This window comes from Panthera pardus, unplaced genomic scaffold, assembly GCF_024362965.1.
Source record: "Panthera pardus isolate Hobbes unplaced genomic scaffold, ASM2436296v1 HiC_scaffold_24, whole genome shotgun sequence".
Classification (NCBI taxonomy): Eukaryota; Metazoa; Chordata; class Mammalia; order Carnivora; family Felidae; genus Panthera; species Panthera pardus.
This window is the reverse complement of record NW_026526810.1, coordinates 54,366,051-54,387,980: the sequence shown is the minus strand read 5'-3', so window position 1 is coordinate 54,387,980 and position 21,930 is coordinate 54,366,051. Positions and strand designations below refer to the sequence as shown.

The following is a 21,930-nucleotide window of genomic DNA, read 5'->3' as shown; positions in this document are numbered from 1 at the left end:
TTCATTCCGGGGCTGGAGCTAAAAGCGTCAACGTCGACTTCTGCGCCGGGTGCAGCCTCGCTCCTAATTGGTTGGTCCTCGGACCGCCCTCCTCCGCTCGCCACCTCTGGGTTCCCTCCCTGGTCCGCAGTAAGAACACTGCCCTCTCGTCTCTTGACCCTTGGGCCTCTCTCCCTTCCCTCCCTCTCTCCCGTCGCCGCTGTCGCTTCAGGCGCCCCTGCTCCCGGAGCAGCTTCCGGCTCTGTGATGGGGTCTCGGGCTTCCACGTTATTGCGGGACGAAGAGCTCGAGGAGATCAAGAAGGAGACTGGCTGTGAGTTCGGGTAGGGGGTGGGAACGTGGCCGGGCGCATCTGGCTGGTCTCAGAACCGAGGACGGCTGTCGTTGAGGTCTGGAGCTGGGGTGCCCAGAGATTGCCGGGGTCCTGGGCAGCCTCCAGCTCTGGAGCTTTGTGGCCGAGGGCTAGAGCCGTGGGCTCAGGCTCCTGTGGGGCTGTCCTTTCCCGTCAAGACCGGAGTCCCCATCATCCTCAGAGCACAGGCACCACTCTTTTCTCTTCTTCCTGCTCATGAAAGCGCCCCCCGCCCCCAACTCCTTTGCTTTATCCTACGTTGCACCAACCTCGAATTCAGGAGCCCTGGATGGATCCTGTAGAAAACATACACCGTTCCTGTGACGGTTCTGGGCAAGCACTTAAAACCACTGTCGACTATGAGAAATCACAAATAAATTCTTTCCACAACTGTAAAAATAAGTTTAGAAAGCAAGATCATATAGCAAGGCTTTGGAAGACGTGACCTAGTGACAGGAGACCTTTAAAGAATCAGGGATCTGAGAGTGTGAGACTTCTTTCATTCTGGACCTGTGGAGAAAAAAGCACGGATACTGTGACCATCAGTTTTTGCTTACACTGAGGACGTTTGTTGTTCTAATTTCAGATATATTGATTTCTACTACGCTGGTGTACTTTATGCAGTCGCTATGGAAATTGGATGTGCTCCAAAATCTCAGTGTAAATTTGTACTAGGAACTGATTTTTTATAGTCCAGTCTCTTCCTCATTAACCAGAACATAGGGTCAACAGGGATTTGGGGATTCAGAAGCTCTGTGTAACACCATCACACTTTTTTTTTTTTTAATGTTTATTTATTTATTTTGAGAGAGAGAAAAAAGAGAGAATCCCAAGCAGGCTCCTCATTGCCAGTGCAGAGCCTGACCTGGGGCTTGAACCCATGAACCATGACATCATGACCTGAGCCGAAATTAAGAGTTGGACCCTTAACTGACTGAGCCACCCAGGTGCCCCACACATTTTTGTATAGCTCTTGATAATGCATAGAATATTTTCTCCATAATCCTTTATGACTCTTGTATTTTACATGAGTTATGTGTCTGAGCTCAGTCTCTTCATGATAACCTGTCTTTGATAATGAGGTGACCAGTAAGTAACTCAGTGGCCCATAAGCAGGTAATGTTGAAGGATTCTTGGGGAACTACAGAATTACTCAAGCAATGGTAGCCTGAGAGAAATTGAATGCTCTCCTATGTTTTCTGACAAATTTAACTGTCGAGAATCTTCAAGTTGGAAGGGATGTTATCTAGCTGTTGTCAGATTGGTTTACTGCTTTCAGCATCCTCAATCATATGGCCAATAGTCTCTCCATAAAGACCTCTAAGGATGATGAGCACACTACCTACTGATTTTGGGTGAATGACAGAAAGTAGTTAGCTGGTTATAATGTGTAATACTTGTTTGGCCACTTGACCTTATGGTCATTTTATGACTCAATCAGACTCCCAAGAGTAGAAATACAGGCAATTTGGAGTCAGCAAACATTTTATTAAATTTTGTGGCCTTGAGCTCCGGCCACACTTAGAAATACTGGAACTACTTTAGGTCTAAGGTGACACCAGAATTAAAGCATTCATACTTAAAATAGAAAGTCACATAATGAGGAAATGTAAGCCATAGTGTGGATGAGAAAAAGCTATTTTTGCCTCAAGATGAAGGGAGCACTAATCCCATTTGGGTTTATTTACATTTGACCAAATGGAAAGGTCCTGAACTGCTATAGAACTGTTAAATTATTTTGCTGTGTGGCTTGTGGAGAAACAGAACTACATATTCCTGTAAGAGCTGTTTTCCTAGTTGCCAAAAAGTGAATCAAGCCTGACAGAGATTCTCAACCACAACCAGTGCAAATGTACCTTGAACCAGAAAGCCTAATGAAACAACAGGTTACTGACTTTTTGCATTATCTGTATTTGTACTATGCCAGGTACTCAAAGCAAATACCGACAAAAGATGCCTTTAAGAGTTATGATTAGCATTATGACATAATGTAGCTGAAATTATGTGCCACCCACCTCCAGCAGTCAGAGAAAAGTCTGTGGGCTGGTCTTGGGGAGGACAGGAATTGGGCCCTGATGAATGCATGAACGGATTAGATTTAGGTAAATTAACCTAGGGCATTTTGGGTGGCTTCCAAGAGCATTGTCCCTCAGCCTGCTACAGTCATTCCTCTGCCCTGGGAGTTGAGCCATCAGTTTATCTGGTTAGTATCCAACAGCAGAGTTGATTTTTAAAGCAGTAATTTTAGCATGATGCAAAAGGTTTAGATGACTAAAAACAGATACCTGAGGGTGAAGTGGAGAAGTGGAATTTGTCCAATTTTTGTCTGCTTCTTGTTCCATTAAGAGTTTGAGGAACTATCAGAAACACTTTCAAGTTAAGGACAAGTAGTAAGGCATTTCACTACTTCCTTTGCCAGTAAGAAAATGTAGCATAACTGAGGAAAACTGACTTTATATTCAATATGAAAGGTTTGCATTGGAATTAATGATTATATTTAAACATATTTTCCAGAAGTCTAAATTGATTAGAATTCAAGTGTAACTGGTTTAGCCGGTATTTGAAATTTAATCTCTTAAATGTCTGGCCAACTAATTCTAGGTAAGAATTACCTGTTAGCTTCAGTTTTGTCATCTTCAAATGAGAGTAATAGTACCTACTTTATAGGATTCCTCTGAGGACTAAATGAAATAAATTATGTAAACTACTTAGAATAGTGCCTGATAATTGGATTACCAGGTGAGTGTCAGCTATTATTTTGAATTGTAGATAAGAATCATCTTATTGGGAAAATATTTGCATATGCTAGTATAAAACTATGTCTAGAGCTATGTAAGTGGGGAGGTGATAGCATTGTATACATTTCCTATTTTCAGGGGACATCGGTCTAGGAATCGAGTACAGATGTTATTTTCTCAACTCTATAGAAATAAAACTTTTAAAGGAATAGAAATCTTGACGTTTCTAACAGTTTAAAAAACACCGTGTAAAACATTTATGGGGCCCATAGGTGGCTCAGTCTGTTGAGCATGTGACTTCGGCTGAGGTCATGATCTTGAGGTTTGAGTTCGAGCCCTGCCTAGAGCTGTCTACTGTCAGTGTGGAGCCCACTTGGGATCCTCTGCCCTCCCCTCTCTGCCCCTCCCTGCCCCTCCCACACTCATACTCTCTCTCTCTCTCTCTCAAAAATATTAAAAAACAACGACAATAACATCTTTAGGGGCACCTGGGCGGGGGCGGGGGGGCTCAGTAGGTTCAGCGACCAGCTCTTGATTTCGGCTCAGGTCATGATCTCATGGTTCTCGAATTCAAGCTCCACATCTGGCTGACAGCTCAGAACCTGACAGCTCAGAGCCTACCTGGGATTCCCTCTCTCTCCCTCTTTCTCTGTGCCTTCCCCATTCACTCTGTCTCTCAAAATAAATCAACAACAACAAAGTACTGACTTAAAAAAAAAAAAAAAAACAACTTTAAACCATTTTGTGTTGGGGGGTACCTGGCTGGCCCAGTCTATAGACCATCTGGCTCTTGATCTTGGGGTCATGAGTTTGAGCCCCACGTTGGGTATAGAGATCACTTAAATAAATAAAGCTTTATAAAATAAATAAAAATTAAAGAAGAATAAAGCATTTTGTGTTGTCATAAAACATTTGCTATATATTTTTTTGTTCTGTTACCTTCTTTCACAGTTCCGCATTTTCATAAATTAAAACTCAGTTGAATAAAACTTGTCATGGGGGAAAGTCACAAGGGTTTTGGGAGTTTCTGTAATCTGCACACTTAGTTCTTTTAACTGTAGCAATAAACTGGCAGTGGATTGCTTAAAACCATCTTTTAAAAATAGCCACTTATCTGTGAGAAACAATTCAAACCAATGGAGTAGTAATGAATGCACATTAATTAATTTTGGGGAGAGAGAGATAGAGAGAGCAAGTGCATGCGCTCAAGCAAGGGAGAGGGTCAGAGGGAGAGAAAGAGGATCTTAAGCAGATTCCATGCTCAGTGTGGAGCCAGATGTGGGGCTCAACCTCAGCTGAAATCAAGAGTTGGACACTTAACCGATTGAGCCACCCAGGCACCCCACAGTCATTTTAGTCTCTAGTTCCAGTATGTGTCATGTGGTATGGGGAAGGTGTGGAGGCTGGTGAGGTTTTCTTTGTTTGGAAAGGTGTACTGGTAGGTTTTTCTGTATGGACAAAGAGCACAGCATGACAAAGGCAATTGCTTGAGAATAATTTCCTGGGCTAGAATCTAAGTGAAAATTCAACTTCATGCCGTTGCCATCTAAGGATGCAAGACCTCTTCATGGCCCTCACCTGCCAAGCCTTGTCGCCTGAAGGTGCTATCTTCTGGTTCCTATTGAAATTGAAATGCACATATAACTAACACTTTTAGCTGGTTTGAGGTTCAGTAATTTGTAAAGCTCTGTATTTGCCCCAACCAACTTAAACAGTAGTGTAATGAACATCCATATACCTTCCACCTCAATTCAACAGTAACATTATATAAATAAATAAATAAGTATAAATAAATGTATATGTATGTACATATATATGTATTTATGGGGGTTTTTTTTGTCGTTTTTGTTTTTTTTGTTTGTTTGTTTGGGGTTTTTTTTGGTGAACCATTTGAAAGGCAGATATTACTCCTCACTGCTAAATATTTCTGCATGCATCTCCTGAGGTTAGGGATTTTTTTTCCTATGTACCCTCAGTACTATATCATACCTAAGAAAAATTGACAACAATTTTATCATATTATCTACCATTTAGTCCATATTCAAATTTCCCCAATTATAAGGTAGAGGTTTTTGTTTTGTTTTTTTTAATGGCTTTTAAGTCTCTTTTAATCTTTAGGTTCCCTTAGAGAGTAGGCCACCTCTTGAAGTCCTCTGGTCAGGGGAAATGGAAAGTGTTGGAGTGTGGAGTGTTCAGAAGGAATGGTTGGAGTTCAGACTTAAACTTCTCAATCTTTCATCTGGAGTTACCTTTAGTTGCACTAGAATGCTTTACCTAGGTTATCAGTCTGTTCTTCTGCATTACAATTTAGGATAAAGGCAAGGGAAAAATACTTTTCTTATTCCCTTTTCATTTTATTCTTCCCTCTGTCTCCTGCCTAGTGCTTGGCCTGTCTCTGAAATGCCTTCCTCCTTTAAGCATGAGGCAGCGATGATAGACAGGTTTGTAGTCAGGAAGATTGGCAGGGTCTTTCAAGTAATTTTTCAACAACATAAAATAATTAATGCCCATTAGTAGAGAAAAATACAGCTTCATTCAAGACATGACCATGTACACAGCCTTTTCTGAGAGATCAACTCCAGAGACTTCCTTTAGGTTACCAAGAATTGGTGCAGGTTTGGGGCACCTGTCCTATTAGCCTAGTGCCGTCTGTTGAAAATAGTTTCCTGGAAACTTGTCGTGCCTTCGTTTGTGGCAGTTCCAATTCCTTTCTGCTTCTTGAAGTTGCTCTGAGCTCTACACCTTGGAGATTGCTTTATATTCTGTGTCATGGTGGATTTAGCACCTAAATTAAAGCTTGCTATCTCCCCCCCCCCCACCTCCTCTCTCTTCCCCTCCTCCTCCTCCTCTTCCTTGTTCTTCTCCTTCTTCTTCTTGTTAATAAGCATTACTTCTGAAGTTTAGGAGACAGGTTGTGATCTGACCATACTGAGTTATGTTAGAAGTTGATATTTGGCTGTTCATTTCTCCACTGATTTCTATACAGATACATTTCTCGGAAGGTAACAGTTTTATGGTAGATGAAAATTCATGAAATGTTCCATATTTTTAAGGAAACCAGCCATAAGCTGATCTTTTTTTCTGAAATATGGGATGTAATACCATACCAAAACTTACTAAGGGAATTTTCAATATTACACCTTTTTTTTTTTTTTTTTTTAGTGTTTGTATTTGAGAGAAAGAGAGAGAAACAGAATGTGAGCAGAAGAGGGCCAGAGAGAGAGAGGAAGACACAGAATCTGAAGCAGACTTCAGGCTCTGAGCTATCAGCACAGAGCTCTACTTGGGGCTCAAACCCATGAACTATGAGATCATGACCTGGGCCGAAGTCAGATGCTTAAACCGACGTAGCAACCCATGTGCCCCTCAAAATCCTACTTTAAAAGGTTTCAATGCTGAGTTCTTTGAGATGATCTATGTTGGAAAGATGTCTGATAGCTCATTTGTTAGGTGAAGGAGTTAGACTAGATGACAACATTACTGCCAGTTTTAAAATTGTGTTAATAGCTATACATACTTACATATACATACATGGAATTTCAAGAAGGATTTACAAAAAAATGGTAATAGTGTTTGCTTCTGGCAAGGAAGACTGGGGCACTTGGTTGTGAGAACGGAGACTTTTCATTGTGTACACTTTTATACTATTTCCATTTTTATGATAATGTGTGCGGATTATTTTCTCAAATTAAAAAAAGGGGTACTTGGCTGGCTCGGTCTGAATAGCACGTGACTCTTGATCTTGGGGTTGTGAGTTTGAGACACACGTTGGGTATAGAGATTACTCAAAAATAAAATCTTAAAAAAAAAAACTAGTACAAAAAGAAATACAATTGAATATTTTCCTTGTTTAAGGAAAGTAGTCTGAAATATATAGTACTCTAAGTACTAAAAACTGATCCAGTGGACTAGATATTCTGCAGTTCTTAAAAAGGACTCTAAAGCAATATAGAAAAATTATGAGTTAATAAATGAAAAGTTATTAAACTAGTAAAGTGTACAAGTGGCTGATATTAGATGGTATATAAAGAAATGAAAACAGTGGTGTTGGGATTGTGAACAAGTTTTGTTCTTTAAAAAATCTTTGAGGAAAGTTAGTCATTCTTCATCTGACTTGTTTTTGTTAAACTTAAAGGGAACTTCAGTTCCAGAGCAACCTCTGAGGCCCGCGGCCAGAGCCCGGGTAAACAGGTCAGGTTCCTGAAGAAAATGGCTATGGCTGCCAGAGTCAGGAGAGAGGTAGAGATGAATTAGTGCAGCAGCAATACTGTACTTTCAGGTTCACGACGTGAGGATGATGATGATAGTGCTTAACCTGGAGTGCTTACCCTGTGCCAGACACTTTGCCAAACACTTTCCTCTCCAGGATGAGGTTAGTTCTCCTGACAGCCCCTTTTGCTCGCCCCTCACTGGTGGACAGTGGTGCCACGAACGGAATCAGGGTGTCAGCCTGACCCCCACCAGAAAGCACCGGCTGGCAGGAGGTCCACAGCCGCTTCCTCAGTGCTTGGACCTCTGCTGGCTCTGCGCTGGCTGGGATTGATTCTCTTTTTCTGCTCTCTAGAGAGCTATTACCCGAGAGCCCAGTTTGGGTGAAACCTGATGCTGAAGAATTCAAGCTGCCCCTAGTGTGTCCTCTCATCCTAGCTCTAGGCCACTCATTTCCTGCTTCTCCCGCTGTGCCCCGGTTTGCTTTGTCCCATTGTTCCTAAAACTGCAAGCAGATTTTGTTGAGCTGGGGGGAGGAGGACTACTATCAGAACTCCTCCAGTCACCCCTTTAAACCCCTGAAAGCACAACCTAGGACAAAGTCCACACTTGCCACACCCTTTTTGGCTCTTTTCTTTTCTCCTTTGATAACTCTTACCTATTTTTCCCCTGCTACCTCCCATCAACCAGGAAACAAAACTATTTCCCAGAAATTCCTGTTGGCATTTTCAAATTCTTACTGTGTACCTGCAGTTATTACCTCATTTTAATTGCCAGCTCATGCTTGAGGTAAAAAATGACGAGCACAATAGCTTCCTTGTAGATGTCATATGATGATAAGCTGAACTTTTTACAGATTGCCTAATTTGCTTTCTCAGAGCCCATTCCTTTACTGGAAACTCAGTGGAGCTCTTGCAATCACAGAAAAGAGGCTGACCTGACCCTGTGGTCTTTTACCTAAATGTCAGTCCTGAGGGAAAAGAAAGCTGCTAATGCTTTGTGCAGGAGCAAACCAGATTTTAAAAATAGAATCTGCCCCAGGGTGCTCAGCTGGCTCAGTCTGTGGAGCATGCACCTCTTGATCATGGGATTGTGAGTTCAAGCCCCACACTGGGTGTAAAGATTATTTAAAAATAAAATCGTTAATAAACTAAAACAAAAAAAATAAAAACAGAATCTGCCCCAGTCTTTAATTCAGTACAAATTACCAACCTGGCATTGCCAGCCCGAAACATCATACTGATTAATAGGTATGTGTTTTTAATCAAACCACGTGTTTTCATAGTCTCTGAGTCAGGTGAAAAGGTGAAAGTTTCACAATTTCTTTTTTGTTGTTGTTCTGTTTGTTTTATCTTAGAGAGAATCCCAAGTAGGCTCGGGGCTGTCAGCGCAGAGCCCAATACAAGGCTTGATCCCACAACCATGAGATCATGACTTGAGCAGAAATCAACTGAGCCACCCAGGCACCCCACAGTTTCCTTTTAAACTAAATTTGGCTTTGTTTTGTTAAATCTTAACCACCTGACATTTAATATATAGTCCTAATGAAGACTAGACTTCATTCCTGAGAGTCTATTTTGCTCTTGATTTATGTACTTTCTAACTCCATTCTTTTGTTAGCTTTTAAAATTCCTGTTTTGACACTAGAAATGAGTTACAGTTGAGACATATCCCCATTTACTCTCTTTGAAGTATAGGGTGCACTAGAACCAGAACGGCAGTTGGTTTCTGAAGGTCCACACTCGAGTTGAGTTTGAGTGGAGGGTGACTTCTCCAACTAAGACTAATTTTGTCTTCTTTAGTTTCCCACAGTCAGATCACCCGCCTCTACAGCCGATTCACCAGCCTGGACAAAGGAGAGAATGGGACTCTCAGGTAGGCAGTTCCGTCTGTATTTCCTCTTTATTTTTGGGCAGCGTCTGAACAGGGCAGAGGTAATAGGCATCCAGAGTGCAGATAGGAGGGACAAGTTCTTCACTGTCTTTGGGCACCATCGATTCACAAGGGAGTTAAATAAGCAGAACAGAGGCTTTACATTTATCACTAGGTGCTTGTTGCTTTATTCTTAACTTCTGTTGGTTTGGGCAGCCAGCCTTCATGCTGCTCCTAGGAACCACCTAGGTGGTCTAGATTGTTTTGTCCTCTCTTCTCATTTCCCAATCCAACCCTATAACCCTAGGATACATCAGTTTATTTATATTAATGTTAGATAAGATGTTCAATGTTTCAGTCTAGAGCAGTGGTTCTCCGGGCTCCTGGGTGGCTCAGTTGGTTAGATGTCTGACTTCAGCTCAGGTCATGATCTCACAGTTCATGAGTTCAAGCCCCACATCGGGCTCTGTGCTGACAGCTCAGAGCCTGGAGCCTGCTTCAGATTCTGTGTCCTGCTCTCTCTGCCCCTCCCCCACTCGCTCTTGCTTTGTCTCTCTCTCTCTCTCTCTCTCTCTCTCTCTCTCTCTCTCTCTCTCTCAAATGGATAAACATTTAAAAAAATACTTTTTAGAGCAGTGGTTCTCAGCTGAGGGTCTTTTGCCCCTGGGTGATAAAATGTCTGGAGACATTTTTGATTGTCATGACTAGGGCTTGCTGTTGATGTCTGGTGTATAGAGGCCAGAAATGCTGTTAAATGTCCTGCAACAGACATGATAGGCCCTCCCATGACAAAGAATTATTCTTCCTAAATATAAAACATGCCCAAGTTGAGAAACTCCTGTCTAGAGTTAAGTATATGATTTCAGAGTAATGTGGTGTTGTACCACTTCATATTTGTAATCATTTTATCATAGTCCAATGAAATATCTTGGTACCATTAGCCCCCAACCTAACTCTCAATAGCAAGCATAGCTTTGACTAACCAAAAGCTAGTAGCTTTTCTAGTGGCTGACAGTAAGCAAGAAGTAGTTTGAGACTTCTTTGGAAGACTTCTAGCACAATTGTGGGATTTAGTATAAAGGGGGAGGAAATATAGTTGTTAAGCCTTTGTACATAATCCTTGGGCAGAATAGCTAGAAAATTGTGATAAATCCATAGAGCTGTGTTTGTGTAGGGCAAAATCACTAGAAGCTGGGATTGACTCAAATCATGCTTTTTAGTCATTAAAGTCAGCAACTATGGAATATCTACCATGTGCAAAGACCACACTGGGTGCTTTGTCTTCTTTTTTTTTTTTTTATTGAGGCAAATACACATAATATAAAATTTACCATTTTAACGTGCACAATTCAGTGGCCTTAACTGGATTCATAATGTTGTATAACCATTACTACTATCTAGTTCCAGAACATTTTCATCACCTCAGATGGAAACCTTACACCCATTAAGCACTCACTTTTTTTTTTTTAATATTTTTTAATGCTTGTTTATTTTTGAAAGAGAGAGAGACAAGGGCAAGCTGGGGAGAGGCAGTGAGAGAGAGAGACACAGAGCCTGAAGCAGGCTCCAGGCTCTGAGCTGTCAGCACAGAGCCCGATGCAGAGCTTGAACCCATGAACCACGAGATCATGGCCTGAGCCAAAGTCAGATGCTTAACTGAGTGAGCCACCTAGGCACCCCTAATCTGTCACTTTCTATTCCAGGGACAACCACTAATCTATTGTTTTCTCTGTAGACATTTCATATAAATGGAATCATACAATATGTGGCTTTCTGTGACTGGCTTCTTTCATTTAACATGGTGTTTTCAAGGTTAAATAATACAGCATGTATTGATATTTCATTTCTTTTTATGGCTGAGTAATATTCCATTATATGCATATGTTACATTTTGTTTATCCGTTGATACGTTGATGGACATTTAGGTTTTTCACACATTTTGACTGTTATGAATAGTGCTACTGTGAACATTTTGTGTGAATATATATTTTAATTCTCATAGGGTCTCAATATTACCTAGGAGTAATATTGAAGGTCATATGCTAATTTTGTGCTTAATTTATTGAAGAACACCAAATTGTTTTCCACAGAGGCTGCACTGTTTTACATTCCTACCTGAAATGTATTGAGTGTTCAAACTTCTCCACATCCTCACCAACACTTACTATCTGTCTTTTAATTCTAGCGATCTTCGTGGGTATGAATGATTTATCGTTGTGGTTTTGATTTGCATTTCCCTGCTGGCTATTGATAAGGAGCATCTTTTCATGGTTGACCTTTTTTGTTTTTTAATTAATTAATTAATTAATTAGTTAAGTTAAATTCAGGTTAGTTAACAATGTATTGGTTTCAGAAACAGAAGCCAGTGGTTCATCACTCACATATAACACCTAGTGCTCATCCCATCAAATGCTCTCCTTAATGCCCATCACCCATTTACCCACCCCCCCAACCCTGTTTGCATGTCTTCTTTGGAGAAATGCCTTTTCAAGTCCTTTGCCAATTTTTTAATTGGTTTGTCTTTTGTTGTTGATTTCCAAGAGTTCTTCCTGTATTGCAGACACTAGACCCTTATCAAATATATGATTTACAAATATTTTCTCCTATTCTGTGGCTTGTCTTTTCATTGTCTTTGTAGTATTCTTTGAAGCACAAAAGTTTTAAATTTTGATGAAGTCTAACTTATCTAATTTCTTTTTTGGTCCATGTACTTTTGGTATCCTATCTAAGAAACCATTGCCAAATTCAAGGTCATCAACATTTACCTCTGTGTTTTTTTCTAGAAGTTGTATAGTTTTGCTCTTCTGTTTAGGTCTTTGATTCATTTTGAGTTATCGTGTATGTGTGTGTGTGTGTGTGTGTGTGTGTGTGTGTGTGTGGTGTGAAGTAAAAGTCAAACTTTAGTTTTTTGCGTGTGGATGTCTACTTATCCTAGCACCATTGGTTGAAGAGACTATGTACATTTGTACTTGAAAAAATACATCAGGGGCTGCCTGGGTGGTTCAGGCAGGTGCGCATCCAACTCCTGGTTTTGGCTTGGGTCATGGTCTCCTAATCCATGGTTTTGAGCCCCACATCAGGCTCTCTGCGCTGGTAGCTCGGAGCCTACTTGGGATATTCTCTCTCTCTCTCTCTCTGTCTCCCTCTCTCTCTGTCTCAAAAGTAAATAAATAAGCAAACAAACTTTAAATATATACACATACTTAAAAAAAGAAATCAGACTAAAATCCTTTTTTTCTTTCAGTTCTAATACTTGAATAATTTGCTTGAGTTTAGGTTTACATCTTCCTCATAAATTCAGATTTAACCACTACGTAAAGTTCTAGAATTCACATGCATTTTGAGTCCTTTTCTTCTTTGTGGAAACTGAGTGATCTGTAAATGTTGATGTGTGTTTTGATCACTTTCATTATTTGCAAGAAAACAATGGAAAGACTTTCATAAAAAGAGTTGTTTCTTCTTAGGGTGAAAATTTTGCAGGTGTCAACTAGTGTTACCTACTCATTAAAATCTTGGTAAGATTTGGGGCGCCTGGGTGGCTCAGTCGGTTAAGCGTCCGACTTCGGCTCAGATCATGATCTCGCAGTTCGTGAGTTCACGCCCCGCGTCAGGCTCTGTGCTGACGGCTCAGAGCCTGGAGCCTGTTTCAGATTCTGTGTCTCCCTCTCTCTCTGACCCTCCCCCATTCATGCTCTGTCTCTCTCTGTCTCAAAAATAAATAAAGGTTAAAAAAATTTTTTTTAAATCTTGGTAAGATTTGCTCAATTGCTAAAACACCATTTCATACTCTATGGAAAGCCAGTGAACTAATTTACTCATCTGATAGGTATTTATTGACTGTCTGTGATGTGCTGGGTACTGTTCTCAGTGCTGGTTTTATACATTCTTGGTTGGGGAAGAGGTGGTAGAAAGTGATGCGATATTTTTTTATTTCCTAGTTACCTAGATCTAACTGATTTTTTGTACTCAGTTTTACAAAGCTCTAGGTCTTAAATTTGTGCTTTGATCTCCATGTGGTGTGAATCAAAATATGGGATTATCCCAAGCCTGGAGTATAAGAGGAAATTACCCTATTGTACTACCTAGTAAACCAATAGCATATTATATGTAAATCATGTTTTGGACCCACCTACTCTCAGGGCATTGCTCTGGCTATGCTTCCTGACACTACCATCTCTGTCTCTGGCCATCCCTTAGATTGTCTACCCTCTTCCCCAGCCCATCTTCTCTTCTACTCCCTCTAGCCTTAGAGAATACCTGCTAGACTCTAAAATCTTCTGTAGTATAGCATAATTTAGTTCTTTCTAGCCTTTACTGCCAAACCCAGCTCAAGTCCTGTCTTGACTTTTTCAGGGTACTCAGCCAAATGCAAGTGACTAATCTTTTGTTCCCTAGAATAGGATCTACTTTCTTAAGAAGGCTTTTGGCAGAAATATTTTCCTTTCTACATTTTCTTTACTTTCCTCTTCCATGATGCTCCATGTCTGAGACCTGAAGCCAAATTCAGCAGAGTCAGAAGCTATACCATGTATCATCCACAGCATTTGTATTCTTTTGTAGTGTCAGTCCCAGTGGGAACATAAAGCAGAAACTTTGGAAGGCTTTGATTAGGAATTGAGCTTCTGCCGAGTGCTTTCAGAGATTTGCCCCAAAGTATGTTTTATAGAATACCAGTTCCTTGGTCTGCCAGTAGGTGTTGCATAAAAAGAAGAAACATAATTATCAACTAAACTGTGCAAAGCTTGGGGCGCCTGAGTGGCTCAGTTGGTTAAGCGTCCGACTTGGGCTCAGGTCACGATCTTATGGTTCATGTGTTCGAGCCCCACATCGGGCTCTGTGCTGACAGCTCAGGGCCTGGAGCCTGCTTCAGATTCTGTGTCTCCCTTTCTCTCTACCCCTCCCCCTTTCCTGCTCTGTCTGTCTCTCTCTTTTTCTCTCTCTCAAAAATAAATAAGCATTAAAAAAATAAATACGGGGTGCTTGGGTGGCTCAGTTGGTTGAGTGTCTGACTTCAACTCAGGTCATGATCTCACAGTTCATAAATTTGAGTTCTGTGTGGGGCTCTGTGCTGATAGCTCAGAGCCTGGAGCTTGCTTTGGATTCTGTGTCTTCCTCTTTCTCTGCCCCTGCCCTACTCACACTCTGACTCTCTCTCAGGAAATGAATAAATGTTTAAAAAAAATTTTTTTTTAAATAAATGAACTGTGCAAAGCTTGGTAAACAAGGTTTAACAGGCTTCTTTTTTATGGGTTTTCCTAGCATCTTTAATATGCTTAAGTGAATTGGGCCTCTTCAAAAAGGGAGTATTATAAACAGTATTTACCAAATTGATTTTTGGAATTTTCCTATAGACTTTTTTACATGGATCACCTTTCAGATGGATATTTCATAGAATATAAAAATATACCGTAACCTCACAAATCTCATTTTCTTCAGAGGCCGTTATTTTGGGTCAAATGTTTCTACCACTGCTGTTAAAATTGACCTTCCTGAAATGGCATCTGTCCTGTAAGGGGTCTTGAAGTGGTCCTTTGTAGGTCAGGTCAAGATGAGAGCCTGATCAGCACCTGAATACAAAGATGATTTCTTTTGTTTAAATATCTTCTGTACTGATCTAATCTATGGTGTTAGAAGTCAGGATAATGATTATCCTTTGTGGAGGGGAGCAGGTAGAGACCAAAGGAGCATGAAGGAGGTGTTTGGGTACAGATCATAAACCATTTCATGATTTGGGTGCTGGTTATAATCTTTACTTGGTAAGAGTCATCATGCCAAATACTTGTGATTTGTGCTCTTTTCTGTAGGTATGTTATACTTTGGTAAAAGTTTGCTTGAAAAATAGCCTCTGTTTTGAGCAATTTTAATATTGACTCTTTGTCACATAATACTTTTTCTGGGGGCGCCTGGGTGGCTCAGTCGGTTAAGCATCCAACTTCGGCTCAGGTCATGATCTCACAGTCTGTGAGTTCAAGCCCTGCGTCAGGCCCTGTGCTGACAGCTCAGAGCCTGGAGCCTGCTTCAGATTCTGTGTCTCCCTCGCTGCCCCTCCCCTGCTCATGCTCTGTCTCTCTCTGTCTCAAAAATAAATAAAAACATTTAAAAAAATACTTTTTCTGAAATAATCCCATGATGAAAAATATTCCTCGATGTTAAATCATGCAGTTTAGGTTGACTACAGGGGATAGTACAAACCAGCTAAACTCTGCAAGAAAGTTTTTACTGGGAATTGCTTGTTGGCTGTGTTGTTACATATCACTTAAAAAAAAAAAGACTGCCTATTGGGAATGCACACTGGTGCAGCCACTCTGGAAGACAGTATGGAGGTTCCTCAAAAGATTAAAAATAGAACTACCCTATGACTCAGCAATGGCACTACTAGGTATTTATCCCAAGGGATACAGGTACGCTGTTTCGAAGGGGCACATGTGTTACAGAACCAGGCTGGAACACTGGTGGAAAAACCAAGCGGCAGCATTTGGAGATCTTGGTGGATCAGAGATTTACTTAACACCGGGGGGCTCAGAGGAGATTGTTTCTCCAAAGATCTGAGTGCCAAATGCAAGTGGGGAGGGTAATTTATAGTTGTCAGCTTCCATATCTGTGGGGTTTTCGCGCGTGCAGCAAACAAAGGAAGAAGAACCCAGAGGAGAGGTTTCTAAGCTAGAGACCAGAGTTTGTTTTAGCCCCATTGGCCATCTTTGGTATACTTTATTCACTTCTCCAACATATGCACCCCAATGTTTGTAGCAGCACTATCAACAATAGCCAAAGTATGGAAAGAGCCCAAATGTCCATTAATAGATGAATAGATAAAGAAGATGTGGGGGGCGCCTGGGTGGCTCAGTCGGTAAAGTGGCCGACTTCGGCTCGGGTCATGATCTCGTGGTCCGTGAGTTCGAGCCCCGCGTCGGGCTCTGTGCTGACAGCTCAGAGCCTGGAGCCTGTTTCAGATGCTGTGACTCCCTCTCTCTGACCCTCCCCCGTTCATGTTCTGTCTCTGTCTCAAAAATAAATAAATGTTAAAAAAAAAATTTTTTTTTAAATAATAAAATAAAAAAAAAGGAAGATGTGGTATATATATATACAATGGAGTGTTACTCGGCAATCAAAAAAATGAAATCTTGCCATTCACAACTAAGTGGATAGAACTAGAGAGTATTATGCTAAGTGAAATTAGAGAAGGACAAATAGCATATGACTTCACTCATATGAGGACTTTAAGATACAAAACAGATGAACATAAGGGAAGCAAAAATAATATAAAAGCAGGGAGGGGGCAAAAACATAATAGACTCTTAAATATGGAGAACAAACAGAGGGTTACAGGAGGGGTTGTGGGAGGGAGGATGGGCTAAATGGGTAAGGGGCATTAAGGAATCTACTCCTGAAATCGTTGTTGTACTATATGCTAACTAACTTGGATGTAATTTAAAAAAATTAATTAAAACAAAATGAAAAAAAATAATATAGCAATTAAAAGACAGCAATTTGTCAGAGTGGATTACAAAAAAAAAAAAAAAAAGACTACCTGTAAATTTTAGGAGATTGTGTCCTGAATGGTAGCCATTTATCTGCTTAAACACTGAGTGCTTTTTAAGGTTTATTTTCTTGTTTGACTTTATTCAGAGGACAGATGATTTCAGTGTCCCAGACAAGCACTTCCTTGTACACACTGGTATTAGTTATTTCAGAATAGGTTTCACAGATGAGAACTGTGATGCTAGTCTAATTCTCACTCTTTTAGCAGATAATTTTTCTTTCTGAAACTTTTAAATATCTCCTTTTGATGTTCTGAAACTTCACAAAGATGTACCTTTTTGTGGGTTATTTTTCATTATTCACTGCTCAGTATTAGGTGAACCTTCTCAATCTAAAAATACATCCATTAGCTGGGAAGTTTTCTTCTTTCATTTCTTTTATTATTTCCTCCCCTCTCTTTTCCTTTTTGATATTTATGGCTTATCTGTTGGCTGCTTACTGGGCCACAAAGACTCAACTTTCACTCATATTTCCTGGCTGTTTGACTTTTTCCTTTGCTTTCTGAAAGAAATCCTTGAATTTATTTTTCAGTCATTTTGATGAACTTTTTTTTATTAGTCCACAGCCTATTTTTAATTTCTAAAGACCTCTCTTTTCTCTGACCTCTGTTCTATCATAGTAACTTTTTTTTGCTTTATAGATGCAAAAGCTTATCAAATGTCTATGGGGTTACTTATTAGAATCTTTTAGAACTTTCATGTGTTCCCTGAATTATTGTTACCTGTATTCATCTTGATCCTACTCTTTTGTGCAATTAATTTTCCCAAAATATTGGGTGAACTTTGGTTGTCCATTCATATTTATGAAAAAGCCTGCATGGATTACTATAGAAAATTGGCATGGGTTTGTTTGTGGTTGTTTTCACCACAGGTCTTTCCTGGATGGAAGGGCTGACTTCAAGTCCTCTATTCTCTGAGCAGGGCCAGTTGGTAGACCTCACTTTAGGGTGTACAGTCAAGGAGCAAGGGTACAGATCCCCCCCTCCCTTTTTCAAATAAAAAAGACTGAGGAACACCTCAGAGGCCAACTTCTCATATTTGAATTCAGCCCTGCCCAGGTAGCTCTTTCCATTTCTTTCCATAACAGATCTCCATTGCTGTCCTGGGAACAAATGGTTTTATATTGTTAAGATGGGCGTCGGTAGCATTGGGCAGCTGGCCTATTCTTTAAAAATTCCTGTAATTACCCTGAATGTGGCTTCCCTTACCTGGCAGTCCTGAGTGTGGTGCCTTGCTGAGATTCTGCAGGGCAGAATGGCTCTCAGTGTGCTGCAGCCTTTTCGTGGGCCCTCTGACTACTTGTCACTACATTTGCACTTATTTTCTACTTCCAGAATTTGTCACAGTCGCTTGGTTACTAGCACACGCCTCCCACCCTGATTGTTTATGTCACGGATATATTCTGATCACGTGTGTGTTTCTGCTGACATTTCAGGGGGTTTTAGAGAATGAGAGAAGGTAAATGTGTGTGTGCCCAACATATTCAACCAGAGGTCACACGTAGCCTTGCAGATGAGCCAGTCTGGCCCTGGAATGCTGCAGCAACTAACAAAGTTTAGATTTGGCACTTATTGACACTTTACATGAAAATAATTCTATTATGGAGAGCCTGGGTGGCACAGTTCTTTGAGTGCCCAGCTCTTGGGCTTGGCTCAGGTCATGATATCACGCTTTGTGAGTTTGAGACTGACACTGGGCTCTGCACTGATGGTGCAGAGCCTGCTTGGGATTCTGTCTCTCCCTCTCTCTACCCTTCCCCAGTTTTGCACACACACTGTCTCTCAAAATGAGTAAATAAACTTAAAAAATAAAGTAAAACATTAAAAAAAGAAAATCACTCTATTATCAAGACAACAACAAAATTATATTATCAATTTAATTTAAAATATTAATTAAATGGGGGTGCCTGGCTGGCTCAATTGGAAGAGCATGCGACTCTTGATCTTGGGGTTTTAAGTATAGAGATTACTAAAAAAATAAACTAAAATATTAATTACATGCTTTAAATAATGGAAATTATTTCTATGTTAAATATAAATAATAACTTATTTCTATTATATCACTTGAATATGGAATGCTTTTAAATTTCTTAATATGTTCCCACAAGTGTGTCCTATTAACAGATTTTAATGTCCTCATTATGTATAAGTCATCTAAGCATCGACCCAGGATCCTGAAATACAAACAGTTTACTGTAAGGCTAATTCTCCAAGTAAGAGAAGGAACCTGCACAGTGAAGATCAGTGTAGAGGGCTGGCACTTCTGGTTACTAAAAGTCTCTCAAACATCACTGTGCCGGTGAAGGTCTGGAAAACTACTCTTCACTGGGAATTTCTTGGCCACAAAGAATGCTGTTATATGGTTCTGTTCTCAGACTTGCCTACTTCTAGTAATAATATCTTTTCTTGAGGTGCCTGGGTGGCTCAGTCGGTTGAGAGTCTGACTTCAGCTCAGGTCATGATTTCATGGTTCATGAGTTCAAGGCTCACATCAGGCTCATTGCTGTCAACACAGAGCCCACTCTACATCCTCTGTGCCCCCTTCTCTCTCTGTCCCTCTCCTGCTCACTCTCTTTCAAAAATAAATAAACATTAAAAAAATATTATATCTGGGGTACCTGGGTGGCTTAGTTGGTTAAGTGTCCAACTTGGATTCAGGTCATGATTTTGTGGTCCCGTGGGTTCAAGCCCTGTGTCAGGATCTGTGCTCAGGATCCAGCTCAGAGCCTGGAGCCTGCTTCAGATTCTGTGTCTCCTTTTCTCTCTGCCCCTCTCCTGCTTACACTCTGTTTCTCTCTCTCTCTCTTTCTCTCTCAAAAATAAATAAACATTAAAAAAAATTTAAATATATATATATATATATATATATATATATATATATATATATATATATCTTCTCTTAAAATATCTTTGAGGAATATTTTCCTAGGTATGAGATAGACTATAATATTGGCATGCTTTTTTAACGTACACGCAAATTTTGTACAAAATCTTACACGTAGGATGTGTACTGCTTAGAGGATATATTTTTCTCTATTAAGTTTGTGTTAGTGGACAAATTTAAGAAGTTGTTTTAGAGAAATTGCCTTGATCTCCATTCTACTATAGAACAACTAATAAAAATAAACTGTATATTTGTTTAACAGCTTACAAACGATTATTTTCTATTCTTTCATTTTCATTTTGATACTATCAATAGTATTCCTCTTGGTCTTAATGGAACTGCATTGTATATACAATCTAAATTCCAGGAGTAGAATTTTTTTAAAAAGTGTCAAAGGACAGGGTTAGGTCTTACTGACATTGGAAGTCCAAGTCTAGATCCCCTTTGAGACTGAAGTTCAGGCTTGGTTGTGTACTCTCCACCTGATACTAGACCTGGTATTTAAACTGTGCCTTTTTTCAGCTAAAATTACTTCAGCTTGTTAGACATTAAACTGAGGTATGTGGCTATGAAATTCAAATGAGCCTTAATCTTCATTTAGAAGGAAGTAGTTATTGTTTCTTAACCTGTGTCAAAGAAGAAGAACCACTTGGTGATAATGTGGACTTTGTATTACAGAATAAATTATGTAATAAGAGCTTAGTACATTTGTTGAATTAAATAATCAAGACCTCCGTAGTTTCCTTTATCTTTTATCATCTTAAGCAACCCAGTTATCTTAAGAATCGCTTCTTCTGGTTCATTCATTGATATAAAAATTATTACCCTAAGGAATCAAGGAAAATTAGAATCCAGGGGTGCCTAGGTGACCTAGTTGGTTAACCGTCCCACCCTTGATCTTGACTCAAGTCATGATCTCATGCTACGAGGATTGAGGCCCACTTTCAGGCTCTGTGCTGACAGCATGGTGCCTGCTTCAGATTCTCTCTCTCCTTCTCTATCTGTCCTCCACTGGGGCCTGTGCTTGCTCTCTGTCTCTATCTCTCTCAAAATAAATAAACTTTAAAAAAGGGGGGGAGGGGGAGATTAGAATCCAGAGTTATTGTTCCAGAGCTTTGTGCTCAGTCCCCAGGTCAGTTTCTACCTGTGTCACCACCAGTTGTGCTGGAGATGAGCTTCTTGAATTAATTCAGCACCATCTAAATGTTAAACCATTCTAAGAGGAACAAGAGCATTGAAGCCTCCTGGATAAAATAGGGACATTTCATTAGCACTTAGTACAAAGCAGGTAGAGGAATAAGGTCTCTCTCTTCTGTTAGTAAACATCTTGAAGGCAAGAATCAGGTTTATTCAAGTTTATATTATTCTTTTTCTTTACTTTTTATCTGGAAATTGTTTTCTTTCTTTTCTTTTCTTTCTTTCTTTCTTTCTTTCTTTCTTTCTTTCTTTCTTTCTTTCTTTCTTTCTTTCTTTTTAATGTTTATTTTTGAGAGAGACAGAAACAGAATGCGAGTGGGTTAGGGGCAGAGAGAGAGGGAGACACAGAATCTGAAGCCGGCTCCAAGCTCTGAGCTGTCAGCACAGAGCCTGACACAGGGCTCCAACTCACGAACTGCAAGATCATTACCTGAGGTAAAGTCAGACGCTTAACTGGCTGAGCCACCCAGCACCCCATTATCTGGAAATAATTTTAAACTTACAGGAAAGTTCCAAGAATAATGCAAAGAACTTTCACATACCTGATACTCTGATTTAGCAGTTAACATTTTGCCACATACTTCAGTGTGTATTTCCTATTGCAAGGACATTCTCATGTCAAAGTCAAGAAATTTAGCATTTTGATATAGTACTATTATGTAATTCCATGTTCTGTATGGCCTGTATTCCATTTTTACCTATTGGTTTAGTAATATCCTTCATAGTAATGTTTTTCCTAGTTAAGGATCATGCATTGAGTTCAGTTCTACATTTCTTTAGTCCCCTATAATCTGGAACAATCCTCTGCCTTTTCCTGCCCTTCATGACATTCATATTTTTGAGGAATACAGCACAGATATGTTCTAGACAGCTTTATGTTCTTGGCACAGGATATCAGCTAAGAAGTTTTTAGAAAATACTTATTGAACATTTTTGGGGAGAGCACCTTTCTTTCAGAAAGTTTAATATGGGAAAGAAGTGTGTGTTTTTTAAGAAAAAGAGCATGTGCTTTGACATAGGGACTTAGATTTAAATCCTGGTTCTGCCACTTACTACTTCAGTAGCACAGGGCAAGTTACTTTATCTCACTGACTCTCAATTTCCTCAGCTCTAAAAGGGTACAGGTAAAATGCCTTGAAGA

General features: G+C 40.0%; 1 protein-coding gene across 1 annotated transcript in view; it reads left to right on the top strand.

Annotated features, from left to right (window-relative positions):
- CHP1 (calcineurin like EF-hand protein 1) overlaps positions 1–21,930 on the top strand; it is a 46,077-nt gene continuing 24,147 nt past the window's right edge. Inside the window, exons 1-2 of the mRNA XM_019442514.2 lie at positions 1–313; positions 9,102–9,174. Coding sequence (XP_019298059.1) covers positions 247–313; positions 9,102–9,174 — 140 coding nt within the window. The 5' untranslated portion in view covers positions 1–246. The remainder of the gene's footprint in view (positions 314–9,101; positions 9,175–21,930) is intronic.